The sequence below is a fragment of the Haplochromis burtoni genome, unplaced genomic scaffold (genome assembly GCF_018398535.1).
Source record: "Haplochromis burtoni strain Fernald_Lab_line unplaced genomic scaffold, NCSU_Asbu1 Contig_425, whole genome shotgun sequence".
Taxonomy (NCBI): Eukaryota; Metazoa; Chordata; class Actinopteri; order Cichliformes; family Cichlidae; genus Haplochromis; species Haplochromis burtoni.
The window spans coordinates 210,413-233,968 of record NW_024582786.1 but is presented as its reverse complement, the minus strand read 5'-3'; the positions used below and the strand labels follow the sequence as shown (position 1 = coordinate 233,968).

Genomic DNA, 23,556 nt, shown 5'->3' with positions numbered 1-23,556 from the left:
TCACACATTACATAATACATTTCCATGAGACTGGATGGCACTAAAACTAACCATGCAGCTGCTCTAACCTGCAATCACAAAATAGACTAATGATGTTTATCAAAGTCCTGTTTTGCTTTGTTTTCTGATCCTTGGATGTCCACAACTCTCCGTTGGCAGCTGTTAGTGATTTTCAAGCAAAATGCTGGTTTAAAAGTTTCACACATTAATAGTATGCATTAGAACAAACACAAAAACGTCATTCTCTCTCACACACGCTCTTGTGATCTGGACACAACATGCTCAAATGGTGACGTTGTTTTTTTTTGTTTTTGCATAGCTGGCCTTTGGTGCACTCACACTCTAAAATACAAAAGTGACTTCTTGAAAAGTTCTGCTTTACCTTTTACTGAGCATTTTTAGTAAAACCATAAAACATTTACACAAAAATCAACTATGAGTGCAACTGTTAAAAACTAGGAAGTGTCATAAATGAGAGCTTCAAACCTGAAATTCTCTCACACGTCCAGGGATGATGTAATGTATTTCAAATGAAGGGGAGGAACACTTGTATGAGAGTGTGAGGGCTGGGAATGTGTGATTCCCCTTGGATGACTGTACATCTACACGGGGTAAACGTATGCAGAAAAATGCTAAAAAGCAATGCTGACTTTATGCAGTGGCATTTCACCACCGTATAAAGAAAAGTAACATTTTACTTTTTCGATGCTGGGATGACATAAAAATGTGGATGTACCTTTATTTTGACAGTTTCTAAGAATGAAAAGCAAAGCTCTACAGCTTTCCCCTCACTAGCGTCACCTGGGAAGCTCTGATCTAGTGCGGCACCACTAAGGCCGTGTATTAACCATGTTAGCAGCTCAGCAGATGTATTTTCTGATGATAATGATGATGACGGTGACAATGAGGATGATAAAAATCAGGGTTGGTGATAGTTAATGACATGAATGCAGGCTTTTATATGATAATGTGAGAGTGGATCACTCCATGCTGAGGCCCAGTTCAGACTGTGTATTCCAGTTGTTTCCTGTCCTTTTCACATTTCCCTTTAACACCCATATATTGATTAATGAGCTGCAGAGGTTTCTTATACCAAAAACAAAACACTGCAGTGTATTCTAGATGGATAAATTATTTCAGCAACCCTTATTTCTCCAGTGATGACCAAAAAGATGGTCATCCTGGTAGAAATGGTTATTACAGAGGATCTGAATACACATCTGAACAGGATCCGTCGGTGTTTGTTAAACCAAACCAAGTCAATGAGTGACATTCGTCAACACTGGTGATGTTTTTCAGAAATGCAAATTGGTGAACACACAACATGCTGAACAACATAGATGATAATTTGCTGGCCCACATATAAACTCACGCTTCGCTCGCAAAGATATTCAGACTCAAGGAACATTTTATAAAAGTACCTTTGTGGTTATTTTTGTTTAAGCTCGCATAAGCAGAATACATGTTTGCCATAAATCTGCAGACACCCTTCTCCCCGCTCGGCCCACCCCAGCCAAACCGATCTACCTTTCTTTCCTCCTCTTTGGCCAGTTGCTGCTCCAGCTGCTGCAGCTGTTGGGTGGAGCTGTCGCACAGCTGGTTGTAGGTGGTCTTCAGCTCGTCCAGCTGAGCCTCCACGTGTGCCCGCTCCTCTGGGGACAACCTACAGAAGAAAAAAGGGACAAGGTTAACAGGTGTAGTTAGGTGTTTAACATTAGTCTGCATGTGTGTTGGAAAGATGCTTTACAGTGGCTTTGACATAAAATTTATAATGTGATTGTTTGAAGTTGGCAGTTATCATCATCTAATCCTAACTTCTGTTTACCCGCTGGTTACTACAGAAGTGGCCCCTGTGGTGCGTGCACTGCTGGCTGGGAGGACAGTTTAAAAATCACTGCTCTCTGTGAGGAGTCCATGCATGTCATGTTAACTTACTTGCTGGCCTGTTTCGACAGAAGGAAGACCTGTGTGCTCCTTATAGCTTCAGCCACCTGATCTTTCTTGGCTGCTAGCTGTTCATTGATGGCCTGCAGAAAAAAACAGATGAAGAATCTATTTGACAACATAACAACCTTCATGTACCACTAAACGAGGTACCAACATAACAGTCTCCTTCGCATTGATTGCATATGTATAAACAGTACCTGTTGAGCAGCCAGAGAAGACTCGGCGTTGGGGCCACCAGCGCGTCCTTGGAGGCCTTTGACCCAGCCCAGAAGGTCTGAAACCTGCCCCACCCTGGCCTGTTTCTCCTCCTCCACCTCTTTCTGCACAGATAGAGGCAAGAAAGCAAAAATTAATGACACTAAACAGTAGATTTCACATAAGATCCCTTTTTTGTCAATTCACCTGTGCAGCACATACAGTATGAGATATCACACCTTTGTGTCTCGTGACCAAAGACGCCTCTATTCACACGTTTCAGGCAGATGACCTGTGATGACATATCACAGGCACCACCTGCAGACATACACCCTTCTCATCACAAACATCCCTCAGTTCTTATACAGGTTTTGACACGGTACTCTCTGCCTGTGGTGTCGCGTCACCTCCTCCGGAGGCTTCTGATAACTGCACCTTGCATGTTAACTCTAGACACCCAGTATGGGGATGCATTGCGAGCGGTTTGGACTGCAGTGCCAGCTGCACATCAATTATTTGGAGCTGCTAGCTGCTTTTCCAGCTTTCAAGCATTTCTGCCCAGTTCTGATAGACCAGTATGTCCTGGACAGAACAATTAACTCTACACTTCCCAGTTAAAGTTTTCTCACTTTCTGTTCTTATGTTGCAGTGTTGCTTCTCTGCGTTGCCTGCCGAGAGGTCAGATTTGATAGCCAGATCTCTGCTAGTCTGGTGGCAATACTCAAAAGCATAGGAGCTTCATCCACTCAGGGAACAGAAGTTATAATAGCAACTCTTCGATTCAGTGAGCTACAGCAACCACAAGTATTGTCTAAGTAAATTAAACAGTTAATAATAGATGACCGCTGTGTAAAGCAAGAAAGTCACTGAAAGAGAATCAAAGTGTCACCTCCTCCTCCTCCAGTCTCCTCAGAGCATCGCTGATGTACTTCACATGCTGGGTTGTTAAGGTCACTAAGGCTGTGTAGCGTGTGCGCAAGTCCATGAACTGAAGAGATAATAAAAACCCCAAACAAACATCACTAACTGCGGGATATTAGATTCAGACAAATACAAAACGCACAAACTTTATTTACTTAAAACAATAAAGCTCCTGCAATGATCACGATGGTAAACTGTTATCCAATTACCTCCTGAGTGATAGCGTCAGAGGAAGAGTGCATCCTTCTCCTCTTGACAGGTGATTTGTGCATCGACTCTACAAAGGCTCTGAATGTCATCAGCTGTAGTTCATAATCCTACAAGATAAAAGCACGAGAGGAATCAAGTTTCCTGCGTACCTTCACTCCGAGACACGTCTGTCACGGTTTCTCACCTTCACTGAGGCACAGTATTGTTTGGAATGAGTCTGGCACTCGTCTAGTTTGGTCTGATTCTGTTCGATCTCAGCTACCAAGGCCTGGAAAGAAAAACAATCAGAATTTATAAATGTTTAGGCTCAAGTCGTTTTTCTCATCTGGACACATGTTGTAAGTCAGAGGATTCAGCGGCACTAACAGTCTGCTGGGCCAGTTGTTCCGACAGTGCTTTGCTGTCCATCTGTCCCGGCTGTGTGTTTTCTTGTCTCTCCGTCGTCTCTTCGATCCACTTGATCAAAGCGGAGTGGCCGTCTCTGTACTGCTGCAGGGAGGAGCCCAGAGCTTCAAGATCCGCTCGTCTGCAGAAAAAAAGAAAACTACCTTCAGATCCTTTTCCACACTAACGTCCTGATAAGTTCAGCATCCAGTTAGTTTTTCTAAGCAGATCGTTACATCGTTTGTCACAACACACATGAATCGTGCTCCTCCTTTTCTTTTTAGGCATCTTCACTCACCGTGTCTCCATCTGTCTTTTGATTCCACTCCATCTTTCTGTTATCTGATTGGCTTTGTCCTGGTAGCGCTCGAGCTCAGGGCTGCGGTCCGGGTGGAGCCTGTTGAGCTTAGACCCCGCCTCTTTGGCCTGACGTACCTCCATCTGCAGAGACTGGAAGACGCCTTCCTGCTCACCAAGCTCAGCCTGCCACTTCTGAAAGTTAGAGGTTAGAGGGTCAGAGGTTCATCTTTATAGAGACATGAGAGGACTTTATGTGATGGTGAGGCTTACCCCCAGTTGATCTCTGAGGTTCTGAATGGCTGTTGTGTCAGCAGGAACAATGTCTTCCTCACTTAGTCTGTTCTCGTACTTCCTGACTTGGCTCTCTGCTTCATCCAGGCTACGGATCAGGACATCCACTGTTTTTAACCTAAAGATGTAAAAGGACAACAAATCGTATCATCTGGGGAAACAAAAAGAACAGAGAAGTTTCACGTGACTTCTAAAAATCTAACTAACTTTTCAAGGTAGACAGCTGAGAGGTTGTGCAGTTTGTCCATCTTCTCCACAGCGTGATTGAGCTCCGACCGGAGGACAGGAACGCTGGACGAGGTCGGCTTCTCCTCGAAGAACTTAACGCAGCGATGAGACACGTCACCCAAACTGGAGCGCAGGCTGTCCAGCTCAGACCGCAGCTTCTGCATAAAAAGTATGTTTTTAATGGTTTTTTGGAACCATCTTTATTTTTAAACTACATGGTGACAATCTTTAAAATTTTAATAAACACTGCTTTGCTTCATCAAAATAGCTTCCTCTGTGGTAAATGTTTCGAAACTTCCAGACCACAGCCATACTACTCAATACCAGTTGTAATCATCATCGCTTATTTGCTTATTTATAAGGAACCCCAATAGCTTCCACAACAGTGGTTGCTAAATGTTTGCTCAAATAAAATATTACTCAATAAAGTGGATGCAAAATAGCGTCTTACATCCACAGTCAGGTTTTACTATTGTGAAAATATAAACATAAATATCAATAACATTGAGACAAAATACACAAATTTCCATTATTGCCCTCTTACAATATTTACAGTAATTAAAAGCTGCCTAAATAGACTTTTAAGTGTTTTTTGAAATTATGAATAGAAGCCAATTCTCTAAATGCATAAGGCAATTTATTTCGCTTAAAAGATGCTTTAAATATATATATTATATATATTTATTATAAATATATATATTTTTGGCCGCCTTATTCTGGACTAACTGAAGTCTGTTAAGATCTGTCTTGTTAGCTGCTCACCAAAAATGCTGACTTGTATGATGAGTATTTGCTGTGATATTTCTTGGTTAATCCAAAAACAAATCTATCAATGGACGAGCGCTTCTGCCTCTGGCTTTACAGACGATGACAACAATATACTGCAAAAAACCCTCAGTTCTTTATAACATGGGTAATAACTGTGTGCAAGCAGCAGATGGAGCTCAAACTCACCTCCTGCTCTCTAATCTGGACCGTGTTGTCAGCACCATCACCTGACAACAGGATGGGAGGCGGAGTCTCAATACTTCTCATCAGTCTCTGCTCAGCCTCGTTAATACAAAGGGTGATGTTCTGCAGCTCTGACAGGTACGACCGAGAGACTGACTCATCCTTCTCCACTGGAGAAAAATAAAAGATGAGGAACGAGGTGGATTATTTTCATTAACAGATTAAGACGGTCATTTTGAGACACGCAGAGCTATTATTTGCATCAGTTTGACTGGTCAGAGGTCAGCAAGAGATTAACTAAATGTATCCGTGTGTGAGGTCGTCCATCTTCACTCACCGGTCTCCATGTTGAGCAGCAGGTCCTGGCAGTGTTGCTGGGCCTGCTGAACGTCCTTCTCGAGCTCTCGTCTTTCGGCCGGCGTGAACAGCGAGCTCTCTTTGCTGTCTGACAGAAAGTCGGCCATCTGGGACTCCAGGTGATTGAGGACGTGCTCCCGCTCTGATGGAGACTGACTCTGAACCTGAAAGTTGAGACAAGGAGGGAGAAGATAAATATAACGGAAGAGAAGAAAAGAACCACAAATTGAAATCATCACGGCGAGAGAATAAAATCCAAATTGATAGCCGTCACATTTAAACGCATGGAGAGGATCTCACCGTGTCCAAGTTCCACCCAGATACAGTCTTGATGTCTTTGAGCAGGTAGTGCCACGATACCACACTCTTCATGTTCACATGGAGCTGATGCCACAGGGACATGACCTTCTGGTACAGCTGCTCAGCTCTGTAGACAAAACACAAGGAACATGAACATTAGGCTCTAAAATACTAAACAAAATAGATTCAGATTAAAAGGACGTCATTTTATAAACCAAACTCAAGCTCAACAGTCAGATAATCTCTAGGAAACCGTTTCTTAGGATTTTGGACTGATGTGAAGGCCGAACTTTCCTACTCTGTAGTGCTTCCTGAAGTCTACGGCCTCGCTACGCTACGTATTGTGGAAAATTGTGGCTTTTGTGCATTAAAGACTTAAAGAAAATCAACTATAAAAAAGTAAATAATCAGGACAGTGCTATCCAGAAGAAATGTTTAATACATTCACAACACCAATGCACGTTTCCAGTAGGTGGCTCACCTGCTGGCTGTGTCGATGGCCTCCTGGTTTGGAGGCGGGACGGTGAAACACACCGAGGGGACCATGGCTTCGTTCCCCGTCGGACTGATCACTTTCCACTTGGTCCTCTGAGAGTTGTCCTGCAGCACACACTCCTCTCCTCGGCTTATCGTGATCTGAGAGTATGAGGCGAGGCGCAGGGAAGGACAGATGAGAGCGGAAATGGAGGTTATGAAAATGATGTTGGAAATGATGTAGAGAACAGGGTTGACAGCAAGAGAGAATATTAAGAGAAAGGTTCACAAAGCGAGGGAGTTGCAAAAGATGATGGAGAAAGAATGGAAGGAGAAATGCCCAGAAGAAAGCAAGGGAGGAGGAAAAAAGGGGGAAAAACGCGTAAATCAAAAGCAAACAGCAAAAAAAACTCATAATGCAACACAAAATGCAAAAATTCATGGACTTCATGAAATTAGCAGGAGCCCTAACATGACGTGATATTAGAGAAGCTGAGCGAGGACAATGCCATGTGGTGTGAAAGCTGCTTTGCACCAGTGAAGGCTTTTATTGTGAAAGCAGCAAATATATTCCAAACTCAAAGCGAAACTTCCTAAAACCTGAGCTGGGTTTGAATAATTTAACGAGGAAATAAACATTAGTGACACGTTATCTGCAGGAAACCCAGCAGAGGATATAAACAGAAGACAAACGAGTTTGGCTTTAAATTTCAGCGTTAGGGCTGCACAGCCATCCCCACCCGCCACCCTCTCTCACCCCTTCCCTGCACACACACACATACAACCATAATGCAAAGCTGTGCACAAACACTTAATACATGAAGATATATTGGAACGGAAATGTTATTTTCTGACTGACTGAATGAGCCTGTGGGGCACAGACGGGTTAAATTCAGTTCAGTTCAGCGATTACCACCTGCTCTTATCAACTGATCTCAGTCTGACACAAATCTGTGACTAAACATACGAAACGAAACTGATTCTGCATAAATATATGAAATCTGCAGAATTTTTTTTTCTTTTTTCTGTTTGTATCAATCATATCTGAGCTGGATTTTACTGCATAAAGATAAACATCTATGCAAAAGAGTGACGCATTTTCCAAAAGACAATCTCCAAACCACTGGGTATTGTCTGACAACAATGCATCCAGCATTTTGTCAGCCTATTAAAAACCATGTGCATTCAGACACAATAACCTGTACACAGAACAGGAAGTCTTGGCCCGGGTAGCAGCTGGCTATACCGGAAACACCGAATCATTTGCAGTAATTCCCAGAGGCTAAGTTAGTACTTGGTTACTTATTTACAGATTGTTGCCATAATCAACTTTTGTGAGATTATCCTATCACCTGATTCTGGCTATGAGAACACCATAAACATATGCACATATAGAAAGAGTGACGTGTCACTTGGACATTATAATAAAACACTTAAATAAACATAATTGGCTGATTTGATTTGGAAAACACCACTAAATTATATTTTCCTGTAAAAACATAACACAATAAGCTTTCAGATTTTTGTTCCAGGGAGGAAATCCAGTAAAAGGTACTCTGAACCATTTCATGGGTAATTTCATCTAATTTATTCCAAGAAGTCTGAGAGTGCAGGCACAAAGTTTATTACCAATTATACAACCTGAAATCAGCTGATAAGAAAGCGGCACCTGGGGCAGTACAGTGTGTGCAGTGTCAAATCTGAGGTGAGAGAGGGAGAATATAGGCAGCTATACCTGAACGTTTGTCTTGCCAGCCCAGCCGACAGACGAGGGGGAAGGGAGGGAAGAGAATGAGGAGGAGGAAGAGGAGGGAGTGAGAGGGGAGAGGCCAAAAAAAGGTACATGAGGGTATGGAAAGAAAGGAGAAGACACAGGAAAGTGAAGGAGAGAAAGATTACTTTTGGTTCATGTGCACGTTTGTCCAGATGTTTTTTTATAACTGTCAGCTGTGTGCGAGGTTTCGTCACGTTGCTTTAGATCAGTGATGGGGTGGAGGACCAAACCACCTTCATCCTTTACCTGGAAACAAGACCTCACATCTGGTATGCTTCAGGGAGCAAACCACCCTGGGCAATCTAACACATAGTAGACTAAATATAGCAGCGCTGGGGGCAGCTGTATGTCCGTGCCAAGCTCTCAGGGTGCAAAGAGGATGGGACAGATGTATAATTGATTAGCTTTTAGATTCCCAGAGGTCATCACAGCTGAATCTGAGAGTGAATCTCATAATGCCTGAGTTATCTTTCTTAAAGACTCAGTCAGAGTGTTTTCTGAGGAGGACAAAGGCAAAGGTCATAAGTTCTGGTTAATTATGTCCATTCAGTTTCCAAATTTCGACATGCTGGTTTTAAAAAAAGAAAAAAGAAGAAAACTGGAGCTGTGTGAAAAAAAAGAAGAAATCCACTGCTGTGCGATATTCATCGTTATGGAGGAAACTGTTCATGTAGATGTTTACATCAATCTAAATTTCACGAGCAGAAAACAGTAGCTGAGTAAGGACTTTGTGGGGAAGTGCAGGGCGGGGGGCTGGTTGGTGGTGAGGGGCGAAACAATCGAGAGGTGAGGTCAGAGGTGAGTCGGTGCTAAATATGCACTTTTTTCTTAAACAAAGTCACAGATTTGAGGGACATGCCCACATGTTCATGAGGTGTAATGATACTGCTCTGGGTGCCGTACCTCGATCTGCTTGTAGTCACAGATGGCTTTGATGGGTGTTGTAGTTCCCAGAGTGCTCTCTGCACTGCGGGGGCGCAGCTGCACCACCGTCTTGGCCCGGCCCACCAGGCTAGCTACTGTACTCCGATACTCAATGAGCTGCTCCTTCTCCTCCTACAGGAAGGAAAACAACGACAACATTAAACATTGAACCTCTTTATGAAGACTGTACATGTGTGGATTTACAATAACATTCATCTAAAGGCATTTTTTCCATTGTAAGGTAAAGATCTATGTATCTGAGAACTTAAAGCAGGGATGTTAACAGCATGCTGACCTTTCCATTAGGTAATTATTTGATAATTACCCATGTCACACGCCATAAATAATAAACAATGTTAAAAAACTACGGCAGATCTATCAGGTTGCATTTTAGATACATTTTAACAGATAAGTATGTAATTAAACACCAAATATATAAAAATTCTAAATATCTGTAGCAAAATGCAGTGTATGGAAGTCAATCCAGCATCTACGGTGGCCCTGAGAGGCCAAACGGAGTGCAACTTAAGAAAACACCAGCAATAAGAAAAATGCTCCAAAAGCACACAAAACACAACAAAAAAGGGTAAAACGACAACGGAAATAGAAAAAAAACACAAGGGAAGTGTTTCTGGGGAAACAATAACCCCACGGACCAGTTGCAGGAACCAAAAATATGCCTATAATTGCACTGGGAGACACTTAAAAGAAGTGGAGGATCTATCAGTTTTGTGAGGAAAGCAAAGATGAGAGGTAAGTGCGTCATCAGTATTATATGAATCATGATAAAACACGCCTACCATGTTTTGGGTTCCTGCAACTGGTCCGTCGGGTTATTGTCTCCCCAGAAACACTTATCTTGTGTTTTTTTCCCCATTTCTGTTTTTGTTTTTCCTATTTCCATTGTGTTTTGTGTGCTTTTGCAGCATTTTTCTTATTGCAGTCCGTTTGACCTCTCAGGGCCACCGTAAGCAGCAGACGTTTCAGTCTAAATCACAAATAACGCTGGAGAAATCCGTGAATGAGTTTACAAAATCCTCAGAAAATCTTTCCAGTAGACATTTAGATGTTTCACCCTATATCATCTTTCCTCAAGTTTTTCATTTTCACACCACAAAATCCACCCAAATGATATTTAAGCAACATTTTCTGTCTGAAGTCCTTCAACACACAATCAGCTTAACGGCCTATTAGCCTGTAGCTGCTGAGATGAGTGGGCCTGCTGCTTCCTGACTCAGCTGCCCATGTTAGCCTGACCACTAAGCATTAAACATTTAACATGGGCTTTTCACCCTGACAGGTAGAATTACACTTCACTTCTCTCTCGCCCCTAAAGCAGAAGCAGAGAGAGTCATTAAGGATTCATTAGAGAGGGAGAAAACAAGGAGACAGTTACAGGTACAGGAAAGAAAACATTGAATGGAGCCGAGAGTTAGACACAGTCTGAGGCAGAGAGCTAATAACTTCATACATCACACCCCAGGAATGAATTTCACAGTGAGATGGCATTCGCTGCAGTCAGCAGGACCAGTGACAAACATAATTTACACAGACATAAATTAAAATGTGGATGCATGAGGAATTCTAGTTAATTACAACCACAGGGTGTCAAGGACTTCTTTAAAACAAATTAGATCACCAGAGAAGCCTTGCACTAAAAGAAGACCGTGGATAACATGTATGACAGCATTATGATAGCAAGAAATTGTAGTAACACAGGCTGCAGGTTAGCTTGAATGATTACAGTCATGTTATTTCATTATTGGCACTGGATTGCCCAATCAAATTTCTTAACGTAACCAGCTTTTCCTTACCTTACCTGTGAACTCATTAACCAGTTCTTTTCATTTTTACAACAGAGTTTAAACTTCCATTGTTTTCATTCAAATTCTGTCGTTTTCATTCAAATTCTGTCGTTTTCATTCAAATTCCTTTTATAAATTCTTTTTTCATTCAAATTCCATTGTTTATCTCAAATTCTGTTGTTTTCATTCAAAAATTCCGTTGTTTTCATTCAATTCCGTTGTTTTCATTCATAATTCTGTTGTTTTTCAAATTCCAGTTGTTTTCATTCAAATTCCATTGTTTATTCAAATTCCTGTTGTTTTCATTCAAATTCCGTTGTTTTCATTCAAATTTTGTTTTCATTCAAATTCATTTGTTTTCATTCAAATTCCATTGTTTTGATTCAAATTCTTTGTTTTCATTCAAATTCCATTGTTTTATTCAAATTCTTTGTTTTATTCAAATTCCATTGTTTTGATTCAAATTCTGTTGTTTTCATTCAAATTCCATTGTTTTCATTCAAATTCCATTGTTTTCATTCAAATTCCTTGTTTTATTCAAATCTGTTTTGATTCAAATTCCTTTGTTTTCATTCAAATTTGTTTTCATTAAATTCCGTTGTTTTCATTCAAATTGTTGTTTTCATTCAAATTCCATTGTTTTCATTCAAATTCCATTGTTTTGATTCAAATTCGTTGTTTTCATTCAAATTCCATTGTTTTGATTCAAATTCTCGTTCTGTTTTCATTCAAATTCCATTGTTTTGATTCAAATTCCTTGTTTTCATTCTAATTCCTTGTTTTCATTCAAATTCGTTGTTTTCATTCAAATTCCATTGTTTTGATTCAAATTCTCGTTTGTTCATTCAATTCCATTGTTTTATTCAAACTTGTTTTCATTCAAATTCCATTGTTTTCATTAAATTCGTTGTTTTCATTCAAATTCTTGTTTTCATTCAATTCCATTGTTTTCATTCAATATTTCCATTGTTTTATTCAAATTCCGTTGTTTTCATTCAAATTCCATTGTTTTCATTCAAATTCTGTTGTTTTCATTCAAATTCCATTGTTTTATTCAAATTCCGTTGTTTTCATTCAAATTTTGTTTTATAATTCCGTTGTTTTGATTCAAATTCCATTGTTTTATTCAAATTCCTGTTGTTTTCATTCAAATTTCCATTGTTTTGATTCAAATTCTTGTTTTCATTCAAATTCATTGTTTTCATTCAAATTTTAAATTCTGTTGTTTTCATTCAAATTCCATTGTTTTGATTAATTCTGTTGTTTCATTCAAATTCCATTGTTTTATTCAAATTCTGTTGTTTTATTACAAATTCCTTGTTTTCATTCAAATTCTGTTGTTTTCATTCAAATTCCATTGTTTTGATTCAAATTCGTTCGTTCATTCAAATTGTTGTTTTCATTCAAATTCCATTGTTTTGATTCAAATTCGTTGTTTTCATTCAAATTCCATTGTTTTGATTCAAATTCTGTTGTTTTCATTCTAATTCCGTTGTTTTCATTCAAATTCCATTGTTTTATTCAAATTCTGTTGTTTTCATTCAAATTCCATTGTTTTCATTCAAATTCCTGTTGTTTTCATTCAAATTCCATTGTTTTGATTCAAATTCCGTTGTTTTCATTCAAATTCCATTGTTTTGATTCAAATTCCATTGTTTTCATTCAAATTCCGTTGTTTGTATATTATAGTGTTATAGTGGAGTGTGACAACTGCAAGATACAGACTGCAACTAACAGCATAATCCAGCGCGCCAGCCGTGATTGTATAGTGGTTAGTACTCTGCATTGTGGCCGCAGCAACCCCAGTTCGAATCCGGGTCACGGCAGCGTGGTCTGACAGTAAATAATGTCTGCTGTTCTTTTGCGCATCGTACTGGTCACTGTTCAGGTATATCAATCAATCAGAACTTTATTTGCCACATGCAAGTTGCCCTGCAGTGAAATGGGGACCCCCCGACCTTACATACACAACACAGACATCACATGGGGAGACAGGTCGGAGATCGGTAGTATTACGGGAAAAACACTGAATTGCACAATACAATGGGAAAGTCCAAGAGTGAAAAAAGAGACCTCTACTCATGTTGGGCTCATATGGGAGGACAGCATGAGAACAGTAAACAAAAAAACACCTCTGCACAGAAAGCACATAAATGTCCACAGCACAACATTGTGGAGCACGTGACAAGCAACAGGGGTGGGTGGGGGGTGAGGAGTAATCTGAAACAAACACTGCAGCCATCCTGCCCTACGCTATTACTCCAGTGCTGGGCCCAGACCCGCCGTGTTCTCCAGGAGGGAACAAGCATAGAAGAGGTTGGAAAGGGAGGCGGGGATCAGTGAGTGCGTATCAGTGTATGTGTGTGCGTGTCCAGAGTTCAGCTGAGACAGTGTCCTTCGCCCTGCCAGGCTAAGTAAACAGTCTTCCAGCCAACCCAGGTGGCCTTGCATGGAATGGGAAGAACAGTCTAAACACAGTCGTTATCAGGGTGTTTTTGTTCAGCTCCAGCCTTGAGACCGCAGCTGGCGCCGAAGGGATAGCTGCATGGAGTGATGGTGGTTTTTACTTTAGTGCGAACAACTCATGAGAATTTCAAAGCTGTTCTAACAGTCCGACACTGGTCTCTCAATCTCCCGTTGGAGATCCGCCCTGTTCTGATGGTAAATAATGTCTGCTGTTCTTTTGCACATAGTACAGGTCACTGTTCGGGTATATATAGTGGAGCATATTAGGGAGAGGTTCCTGAACAAGGAGATAATACGTATTTTATCTTACTTCAAAGGCAACAAATGCTTGTGGTATCTAACCACATATGAAGAAGTCATTCAGTGACAGTCCACAAAGGAAAGATTAGGCAGGAAACAAGTCAGAATGGAGGGAGAGGTCTGATCAAATGGACACTGCTAAACACCAATCTCCACCTTAAAGAAGCTGAATAGGATGATTCAATGTTCCTGTCTCAGTTATTATCTCTGTCAAACAAAAGTTAGGCTGCTTCTTTGTTATGTCATTTAAAGGTACCTGCAGGACCGGCCTAAGAAAAGCATCTGTTTGTGACACCCGCTCTCTCGCACACCTCTTTAATAAGAGGACATGGATGCTGCTCTGGCCTGTGGAGCGATGCCCACACTAACCCTGCCATCTGCTCGAAGTCAGAGGTGTGTGTGTGTGTGTGTGTGTGTGTGTGTGTGTGTGTTTTAGTGGTGTGTGTGTGTGTGTGTGTGTGTGTGTGAAGTAGGTGCAAATATGGCAGGCTTGCAAATGTGCCATGGGGGGGAGATGATTCAGGACTCTGTAACAGATTACTTTGCCCTGTCACATGAGGTGCTGCAGCCGCCCGAGGCAGAGCAAAAACAATCAGGAGGACGCTGCAACACCAGCAGCTCAGCTACTGCAGGTCTCTGATGCTATAGTGGTTAGAAAAATGCTGTATCATTCCTGATAATATGTCAGTCTGGGAGTATACTGAATGTTCGAGTTTGCACTTTGTGCACACGGTGGAAGCAGGGATTGAGGATGCTCAGTCATCTGGGATAGAAATGTGCTACTTAAAATGTTCATTGTACAATATTTTCTGGTTTGCACATGACTCTGCAGCTGTGACTCAGAGTGGTACGTTTGATGGTTTGAAACCTGGTTCTTCTAGTACTTAGGTCAGAGTGGCTCCAGGTAAGACACCACCTTCATAATTTGCCCCTGGGGTGTGTTAAAGGTGTGTGAGTGAAACCAAAGCACTGTCTGTGTAGTAGTTAGGGGAACGTGCTTTTTTAAAAAAAATCCTAAATATCAAGTAAAGTTGAGATGTTGACACAGAGTTAGAGAAGGAAACAAAGACCCTTCTTAGATTAGAAGTGGCCACTCTCAACTAGTCTCTTACGCACAAGGGGTTGCCACAGCAGGTAGCTGTGCATGTTTGATTTGGTGTTACACCAGATGGCCTCTTCCTCCCAGGATCAAATTGGGGATGTTTGTTAAGCACTACACTATGGAGCCGCTTCTTGAAATTATCTCGCTAAATGGAGACATGATGTCAAACAACCTCTGTTATTGTCTCTCTGTTAATGGTCACTGAGCTCCAGTAGAGGTTAACATGACACAATTCTGCAGTAAATCTAGTGAAAATATAAAACCACAGTCGGTCTTTCCTTCAGCACCATAAATCTGTCTGGCATAGAAGAAACTGAATATTATTCGTAAGACAGAAAGCAAATGTGTAGATACCATTGAGTCCTGCAGCAGGTCTTCCAGTTTGCTGAGCCTGCTGTTCTTATCACAGGTATATTGTCTCTTGATGGTTTCCTGGAGCTGGCGGAGGTATGACTCACAGTCCCGGGCGTCAGTCATGAACTGACAAAAGTAAAAATGGATTTGCATGTAATAACACAAAATCATTTTAATATAAGCCTAATTATATATGTGGATGAATTCTTTTGCCAAACTCAGAAAAATAAGAATTTCAGCCTCACCTGGAAGTACGCCGTGTTGTCTTTGAGATGCTGCTCCACACACAAGCAGAGCTGGTCCACCCACTGCCACTGGGTCTGCAGGGCTGCACTGTAAGCCTGATAACAGGGAGATGGATGGATATTGAAAGTTGGTGCCATGCTAAACTTATGTAAGAGGTCCTTTAGGGGAAATAAGTGAGATTTTTACAGTCTCCGATCATATAAACTGCCTGTAATCTATCTGCAAGGCTCTAACTGGGATGTTAATCAGCACAGACAGAGTCAGCGTTTCACCCAGCCAGGGGTTTCTGGCTCTCAGCAGTGATAGGGGACAAGCAGCATTAGCATGAGACTGGTATGAAAACCATATCCCAAATAAGTGTAGCTACACCAGTATTTTAAAATGTACATAGTAATTCCTGCTCGTCGCCAAGGAAGGCTTAGGAAAAGTGAGTGCAGAGTGAATAAAAGAGCATTTTAACAAAAGCAACGTGGTTGATTTGTTCCATACAAGCGAGCCACGGATACGGAAACCCAGCGTCTTTAAAGGTCATCCAGCCCGAATGAATAAAAATCATGAAATTCACCTCCACGGTCTGCTTGGCAGGATGGTTCTCCTGACACAGACGGCCGGCCGTTTCCTGGAGTGACCGCATCACATCTCGTTTTTCATCCAGCTCTAACCTCATTTCCTGCAGGCAGAACAGGAAGCGGGGAAGGTTAAAGGTGAAGACAAACAGTCTAATGCAAAGTTACTCTTTATATGTTGGGAGGTAAACAAGACTTTTATCTTGACTTTAAATACACGTGGAAACCAAGTGAGGTTAAAGGTTTGCAATTTGTGACGGAGGAAACCGTCCCTGTGTGCGTCTCTCCTCTTCCTCACACTCACACTGTATAATTCTTTCTTTGCGTTCGTGTTGGTGTTGTTGTCGCTCCAGTCGTAGGCGATCTCCTCCTCCTCCCTCTCGTTGAGCCAGATCAGCTCGTCAGTGCATTGCGACACAAACATGTGCAGGCTCTCCAAGCTCCGCAGGCGCCATGACGAATGTTCCTATGGCAACCACACAAACAAAGCCCCATGCTAATCAGCAGTGCAGAAGCAAATACTGCAAAAGGATCCCTCTTACTTGGAAATTTGAATTACACTGACGATCCAGATGCATCTTCCCAGAAAACTAATGACAAACACTGCCCCATGTAAGAGCCCAATGTCCTGCATGTAATTCCTTAAAGGGTGCTGAACGCTAAAATCAAATTTGGATAGTGTTGTGATGGCAATTGTTTTAGTGCAAGTTGCCCATGTATGCAGGTGTAGAAATATTTGCCTTTTCTTCACTTGTGGTGGGAAAAAGTAATTTAGAAAGACTCTGAAATAATGTCTATTTACAGACATCGTGACCTGTAAAGAGGTGGAGTAAATTTTAAAAAGTAAATAAATCTGAAAACCTTTTCATGAGCAGAGAACTCTTTTCTTTCTAACAAACTACACTCACTGAGCGTCCATCTACACTTGACAGGATATAAACTCAACTGCGGCTCCCTCGGCTGAGCTGTAACGTTAGCCAGCCGCACATTTTATTTTGGTTGGTGACATAGACAGATGGATAAATGGCGATACAGGCCAGAGGAGAAATGCATAAATATTTCAAAGTGAGCTGTGCCTGTGGTTTATTTTCCCCTTCTTTGTCCTGAATGTTATTAATGCATTTAATACATTTAAAATAGCTTTTTTAGAGGTAAATCTACAAGCACATACTTCTTAAAAACCCACAGAAGAAAAACAGATTGAGAGGAATAAGTATCGATGTGATTACAAATATATTATGGGATGAATAGAAAACAGAGGACACAGAAGAGACAAAAAGGGGGGACATTTAGGGGCAGCAGGAGAAGACAGCGCAGATGCAGATTTGTGCCACGCTATAATGGGATTAACTGAGGATGCTGGGTGAGCTGGGGAAACAAAGAAGTGCAGAGGAACTCAAACACACACAAACAAAGCCACAAGCCCCTCTGAGCTGAGACTGACCAGTAGTTTGCAGTATTGGTTCTCCAGCTTGGCCAGCGTCTCAGAGTAACTGCTCTTGAAGTTGGGAGAGACTTTAGCCTGGAGGAGAGAAAGAGAAGCCTCGTTACAAAGACCATCACTGCACGGACGCCCGTGTTTGCAAAGGGAGGAGGGATGCGTGAACCTCGTAGCTGCGTGCCTCCTGCAGGCTGTTCATCAGCTCTTCAATCGCAGTGTGTATGTTGTTGTGCTCGTCGAGGTTTTTTTCTACAGAGGTGAGGTCTGCACCCCACTCGGCGCGCTCCAACAGCTCCTAAAACACAAACACAGAATGACTTCCAGATATCTTCTATTATATGTCTTTGAATGCTTTTAAGACCTCGCTTCAGTTGAATGTGATATTTTTAGGCTTGTGACGACTTCTGAATCCATATGTGACTTTTTTACAAATTCTGATTCATGTTTTATGATATTTAGGATGCTTTTAATTCATATTTCACCAAATTACTACATTTTATTTTCAGTATTTAAATAATTTAATAATAAAACAGCGTATAAAATAATCAGCAGTAAAAACAACAGCCCTAATTTTAAGAGAGGCTGACAGAGACTGACCTGCGTCTCCTCCACCCATCCGAGCAGCTCGTAGATGAACCTCAGGCTTCCTTCGTCCTCTGATGAAGACATGGCCACCAGCTGGGACCGAGCCATCGGTCGCCGCAGGAGTGCGGCTCCGACCGCTCCCACAGCTCCCAGCAGCGTCTGACCCAGAGACAGGCCCGTATCAGGGGGTCTCTGGTGGGTGTGCTCTGTCCCCGTGGTGCCCAGGGCCTGAGAGAAGTGGCCTTTCCTGTAGATGCTGGAGCACTGCAGTCTGAGGGAGACCAGCTCCTCTTGTAGGCGGGAAACTCTGATGAAGGAAAAGAAAAAAGCACATAACTGATCACGTCATTATAAACCTATGAAACATTTAATAATCTTTGACAGTATGATCCTGCTACAAAGCAGAGTTCTTTTTTTTAAAGGTACTGCTGCTTTAAAGGGCAGCACACAGTGGCAGATTTACAAAATAGTTGTTTCATTAGCTTTCATAACAGCAGTTCAAATTAGACGGAGCAGCATGCTGATGAGACGCAAAATGAGGACACGCTTTCCATCATTTTTTGACACCACTGGTTTATATCAGTGAACACTAGATGCAGAGGAGGATACAATAGGTATTAATACAAAACAAAAACACAACAGGCAACTTGTTGACCTATAATGAGTAGCTTGTATTCCCAGCTATTAATCTAAATTGTCCAGATCATAACAATTAATTGAAGACTGCTGTGATAGAGCTGAAACTGCCTAAATCATTTTAGGTCTATAAAATAATGCAGAAATCACAAAAACTATAATAAATTAAACCAATATTAAATTAAGGAATATAAAGAAATTAAAGGTGTAATAAGAAAAGATTAAGGTTAAAAAATGAAATAAGTAAATAAATTAAATTAAATAGATTTATAGATATATATATTTTGGGACATTTAATTACTTTAAAAACAAATAAAACAGAATCACTAAGAGGGGTTTTTTTGTATTAATTTTTGAAATGCTGGCATGTTTTGGACCAAACATTCAAAAAGACCAAGCCACTGACTCCATCCCACCACCATGACTCACCTGAACACCAGCTGCTCCACCTGGTAGTATTTCTCATCTCTCAGGATTTTGAGCTCCTGGTAGAGTTGTTGAATCAGAGACTCGCAGTCCTGCAGGTAACAGGCCAGCTCTCTCTCGCACTGCACGCCCTCGCCGCTCTCCGCTCGAGACATGTCCTGGAGACCAGGGGAGGGATCATTGATCAGTTTTGTTTGGCTTTTCTGTTATTATGAAGTATGACGACCTGAGGATTCGTGTTTACACAGAGATAAATTCAGTAAACAGTAAAGTGGAATCAAAGTGGACAGCAGCAAATACTAGCAGGAGCAATAAAGTGAAAATAAATATATAAAAATCAGGGTACAAAGAAACTCCAGACCCAGCACATCACTTATTCTGTCTAACGTCCCTTCATTCAGGCAGGAAGTTGTGCTCAGGCCGAGGAACACAGTCAAAGGAAGGAGTGAGCATGTTTGCAGAGGGCAGGGGAAGTGGTGTGTAAATATTTACAGTCCCAAAAGAGCGCTCACGTTTACGGCTTGGTCACATTAACACCCTGTAAAATACTCGGCCAAATTATTAAACAGTTACCCAACATAAACCCAGGGACTCTGTGTGTGTGTGTGAGAGGGAATTAAATGGATGTGAAGTGAGAGAGGTTCAGCGCTCACAGCCTGGAGTGTGTTCTTAGCGAGCGTGAGTTTCTCCTCGCAGTCCAGAGACATGTTCTGGATCTTATTGGCTCTCTGGAGCAGCAGGTCTAGCCTGTAAATGCACACAGAAGATGATGAAAAAAAAATGGTATCAGCAGTTATGATTTAATTATATGCAACATGTGAAGAGATTTGTGTGTGTGCGTACCTTTCCACAGCTGGCCGGAGAATCTTTTCTCTCTCCAGCATCTCCAGGATGAGTTTACCCCAATCCTCCTCCAGGTCATTGGGATGAAGGCCCTGAGGAAGCTTAATGCGACCAAACTCTATCCACACCTGGAATAAACAAACACGTGCAGCGTAAATACATGCCACACATCCCAACATCTGTTAGTACAAGCCAGCTATGGTTTCCACATTTTTCATAATTGTTAGGAGGGTGATTCTTTTAAATAGCGCTCCCATTAAATTGCATTGCATTGGAGTACTTCTAAAAAACTAAAATAAAAGCTGCTACAGTCTGTGGAGGCAGCTTTTTAACAGAGCTCGCCAAGGTCAAAATATGGTCACCTCTACCTCCTAAAAATCCAAAGCCGTGAAGCTCAAGACGAGGCTTCAAAGTGGGACGCGCTACCAAAGCCATTACATCAGTGACCCCATTTATGAGCAATCATAAGTCACGCCGCAGAAAACCCCCGGTAACATCAGCTGAGTGAGAATAAAATGGGAACTATTATCGGCTATCATGTGTTTGTTTACAATCAAACAATCTGCTGCTTTGATAACAGCTCGACGAAAGAAACGACTTCGCTTCGGGAGGCGAACGTGTGACTCAGCGCACACAAACACGCTGCCAACAATGTTCTCTAACTTCCTCTCGTTGACACAATCCCCCGAGCTCGACCTCATGATGCACGGAAAGGTGCCAAGTGCTGGTCGCCTTTTCCTTCCTCGTCTCCACTCTTCATTTGTTCTTACCTCCAGCAGTTTGTAGAGGTGTTCGATGTGACCTTTCTCGATCTCCTTCGCGGGGATCTCCGTCTCTTTGAAATGGACGTACTCATTGTAAAGTGCCTGAAGAAGGAGAGAAACAGCGTTATGGAGTCGGTGTTAACGCAGGCTTTGTTTGAAGCCAGCACCTGTTTTCAAAGGTTACAGCTTCCTAATCACCTCCTGCCTGAGGGGTCATTCGTGACGTGAATCGGCTCTTTTTCTCCACATCTCGAGACACTTCGTCAACCATTATTCTTTCTACTTCAATCTAACACCTTCTTCTGCAAACTAACTCACTGACTCTTCCTTTATTTCGCCTTTAATCTGAATACACTGCTGTGTGACGTTTCCACATTATTAAACCCTTCTACTCTCCCTCCTTGTGTCCTCCCTTTATTTGCTCTCTCAAGGTTTCACTGAAATCGTTTGTCAGCTGCCTTATTCAAGGCTACACGTCTGTGGGATTGCAGATACAAAGCTGGGAAGACATACAGGGATTCGATTACCACCACAGTCAAATGCATTCATGTTGCTGTCAAGCAAATTTGCATAAAAAACACCAGCTAGAATGAAGGTAAATCTGTATGTCACCAATTTTCCCAATGCTGGGTGAAACATTACACATTTTAAGTGCCGTTTGTCGGTTTATCAGCAACATTATGCAAAAACCACCAAACTGAATCTCATGAAACTTGGAGAAGTGCAGCGTGAGCAAAGTGGAGAGTCGCAAAATATGGTGCGGGTGCAGATCAAAGAGCGGGTCTAGGAATTATCATAATTTCTATTTAATATTACAAGATTGAGCTTCTTTTTTTCATAGACTTACAAACCATCAGACAAATTTAATGAAACTTGGAGAGCAAGGCCAAAGAACGAGCTCGTTAGATTCTGGCTGGTGTCCAGATCACATTATTAGGAATAATAAAGTTCGGGGGATGGGTACTGACCTTACGGGGGGACGCCCTGAGTGCTCTTCTAATATACAATTTAGAATAATGATCACTTCAACTTACTCGAGTCTCCTTTATTTGGCTTATTAGGTGGTTTTCTTAAACATGGACTCTCGCACATCTAAATATTTAAAAGAAAACTGTCGTGTTCACCTTGAGTTCTACGGGGTTTTGTGGGAAGTTCTTGTTGGCCATGAGGGCCGTGTGCTGGCGGCTCCACTGGAGCAGAGACGAGAACCTGGACTGGTACTCCGACCAGCGCTGATCCACCTCCTGAGGATGGGGGAGAGAAAGAAAATGTCGCAGATGTGACAGAAGCTGTTCATTAGTGGGAAATCATGCATCACACATTCACACACTGCCTGGCAACAGGTAGGCTGGCTCATAATGAATGGCTGGAACAGTTTTAAATTAACTGCATGATTATTTAAAGGTTTTGGCTCATTACTCAAAAAGGTCCACAGTGAACTAATAATAACCTGCCTAAATGTATTCATGTTTTAATGTTAACAGGATATGGAGGAACAGTACAGCAGGAATGTGCTACGAACTGCATGCATGCTAACAAATCACATGGAGTCCTGGGAAGTGTAGTGCATGCTTTAAACTTAACAAATTATAAATAAATAAATAATGGCATGAATGGTAAACAAGACCGTGACGTACGTGTGCGCCGATGCCCTCTCCACCCTCGGGGATTTTAGGGAAGGCATCGTAGATTGAGGAGACATAAGTGATGACTGACTTCTCGTCTGGAGAGGGAACATCAACGTCTGGGGAGAAAATGAGAGGGGGTGAAGTGAAAAGCTGCGGGAATTATGCAGGTAGTTTGGTGCTTGTTACATTATCAGTTAGAGAGAGAAAAAACAGCCTCTGAGGTTTTCAGATATTTGGCTCAGTGTTAAACCCAAACCCACACGTGAATCAGTTAATGAACTGTAACCATAAATCAAGCAGCCAGTAAGATTTAGGAAGGCTCAGTGTTTATATGAACATTTTTACAGCTGCGTCCGTCTGTAACAAGATAAAAGGAACAATTAAGTTGCATCTGAAGTACCGACTTTCAGTCTTGAACTGTTTGAGAGACTGACGAAAAGCATTACTTAGTCTATTTTCTGATGCTCAAATGTAGCCGTTTCTTGGACAGGCATGTAGCATTTTTCATGATTTTATTGATAAATTAAGCAGATCAAAGGTTTGGGAATAAGTCCAGGTCCTGCAGTTGTATCTGGAAACTTGATTTGAAATCAAAACACGGGGTCAAAAGAGCCCTTCCAAGTGAAACAGCCCGTCTATTCAGATCTGTTGTGGTGGTGTGGATTAAAAAAACCAAACTGTCAATTAAAGCAAAAGTAATCACTTAATATAAGCCTTATAAATACAACAGGAAACAATACAAGCTGTAGAAACAGCCTGTATTGTTTGTGCCAACAAACACTTCTCTAAGGTCTCTTGAGGTCTTCAGCAGCTTTTCCTGGAATGACTGGTCTATGGTGAGTCTTTGAGGTGTTTTTTTCTTCAGGGGAAACAGACCTAAATATATAAAAGGGTTTTCCACACAGAGCCAGGGTCTGGAGCTAGAGCCATTAAAGATACAGTTGTAAATATGAAAGTGTATGCTTGTGGGTCATTACTGGTTGCCTGGGAGGTTGGCAAGCTTTCAAAATAAAAGCTGGAAGACAATAGGACAGCCTAATTTGAATTTCAAGTTTACAACTTTCGTTAAATATAAGAAGCTCAGTTAGTAAAACACTGAAGACCTGTCTGTGCTCGGCCATGAACAAGCTGGCCAGAT

The 23,556-nt window shown here is 41.7% G+C and overlaps 1 protein-coding gene across 16 annotated transcripts in view; it reads right to left on the bottom strand.

Moving 5' to 3' along the window:
• Positions 1–23,556, bottom strand: part of macf1a (microtubule actin crosslinking factor 1a) — a 108,743-nt gene that overhangs the window by 83,790 nt on the left and 1,397 nt on the right. For 14 of the 16 annotated variants that reach the window (XM_042213172.1, XM_042213181.1, XM_042213178.1 and 11 more), the window contains exons 2-30: positions 22,428–22,534; positions 21,915–22,034; positions 20,797–20,892; positions 20,027–20,154; positions 19,837–19,930; positions 19,187–19,341; positions 18,134–18,428; positions 17,703–17,831; positions 17,540–17,617; positions 16,400–16,561; positions 16,095–16,199; positions 15,529–15,624; positions 15,284–15,409; positions 9,236–9,388; positions 8,294–8,305; positions 6,566–6,720; positions 6,085–6,211; positions 5,765–5,948; positions 5,431–5,597; positions 4,456–4,634; positions 4,228–4,366; positions 3,956–4,149; positions 3,640–3,799; positions 3,458–3,541; positions 3,273–3,380; positions 3,032–3,130; positions 2,145–2,267; positions 1,936–2,027; positions 1,528–1,663 (exon numbers count right to left, since the gene is read on the bottom strand). In XM_042213172.1, the coding sequence (XP_042069106.1) occupies positions 1,528–1,663; positions 1,936–2,027; positions 2,145–2,267; positions 3,032–3,130; positions 3,273–3,380; positions 3,458–3,541; positions 3,640–3,799; positions 3,956–4,149; positions 4,228–4,366; positions 4,456–4,634; positions 5,431–5,597; positions 5,765–5,948; positions 6,085–6,211; positions 6,566–6,720; positions 8,294–8,305; positions 9,236–9,388; positions 15,284–15,409; positions 15,529–15,624; positions 16,095–16,199; positions 16,400–16,561; positions 17,540–17,617; positions 17,703–17,831; positions 18,134–18,428; positions 19,187–19,341; positions 19,837–19,930; positions 20,027–20,154; positions 20,797–20,892; positions 21,915–22,034; positions 22,428–22,534 (3,803 nt within the window). The remainder of the gene's footprint in view (positions 1–1,527; positions 1,664–1,935; positions 2,028–2,144; positions 2,268–3,031; positions 3,131–3,272; positions 3,381–3,457; positions 3,542–3,639; positions 3,800–3,955; positions 4,150–4,227; positions 4,367–4,455; positions 4,635–5,430; positions 5,598–5,764; positions 5,949–6,084; positions 6,212–6,565; positions 6,721–8,293; positions 8,306–9,235; positions 9,389–15,283; positions 15,410–15,528; positions 15,625–16,094; positions 16,200–16,399; positions 16,562–17,539; positions 17,618–17,702; positions 17,832–18,133; positions 18,429–19,186; positions 19,342–19,836; positions 19,931–20,026; positions 20,155–20,796; positions 20,893–21,914; positions 22,035–22,427; positions 22,535–23,556) is intronic. The other 2 variants (XM_042213176.1, XM_042213187.1) reach the window with 1 other exon arrangement.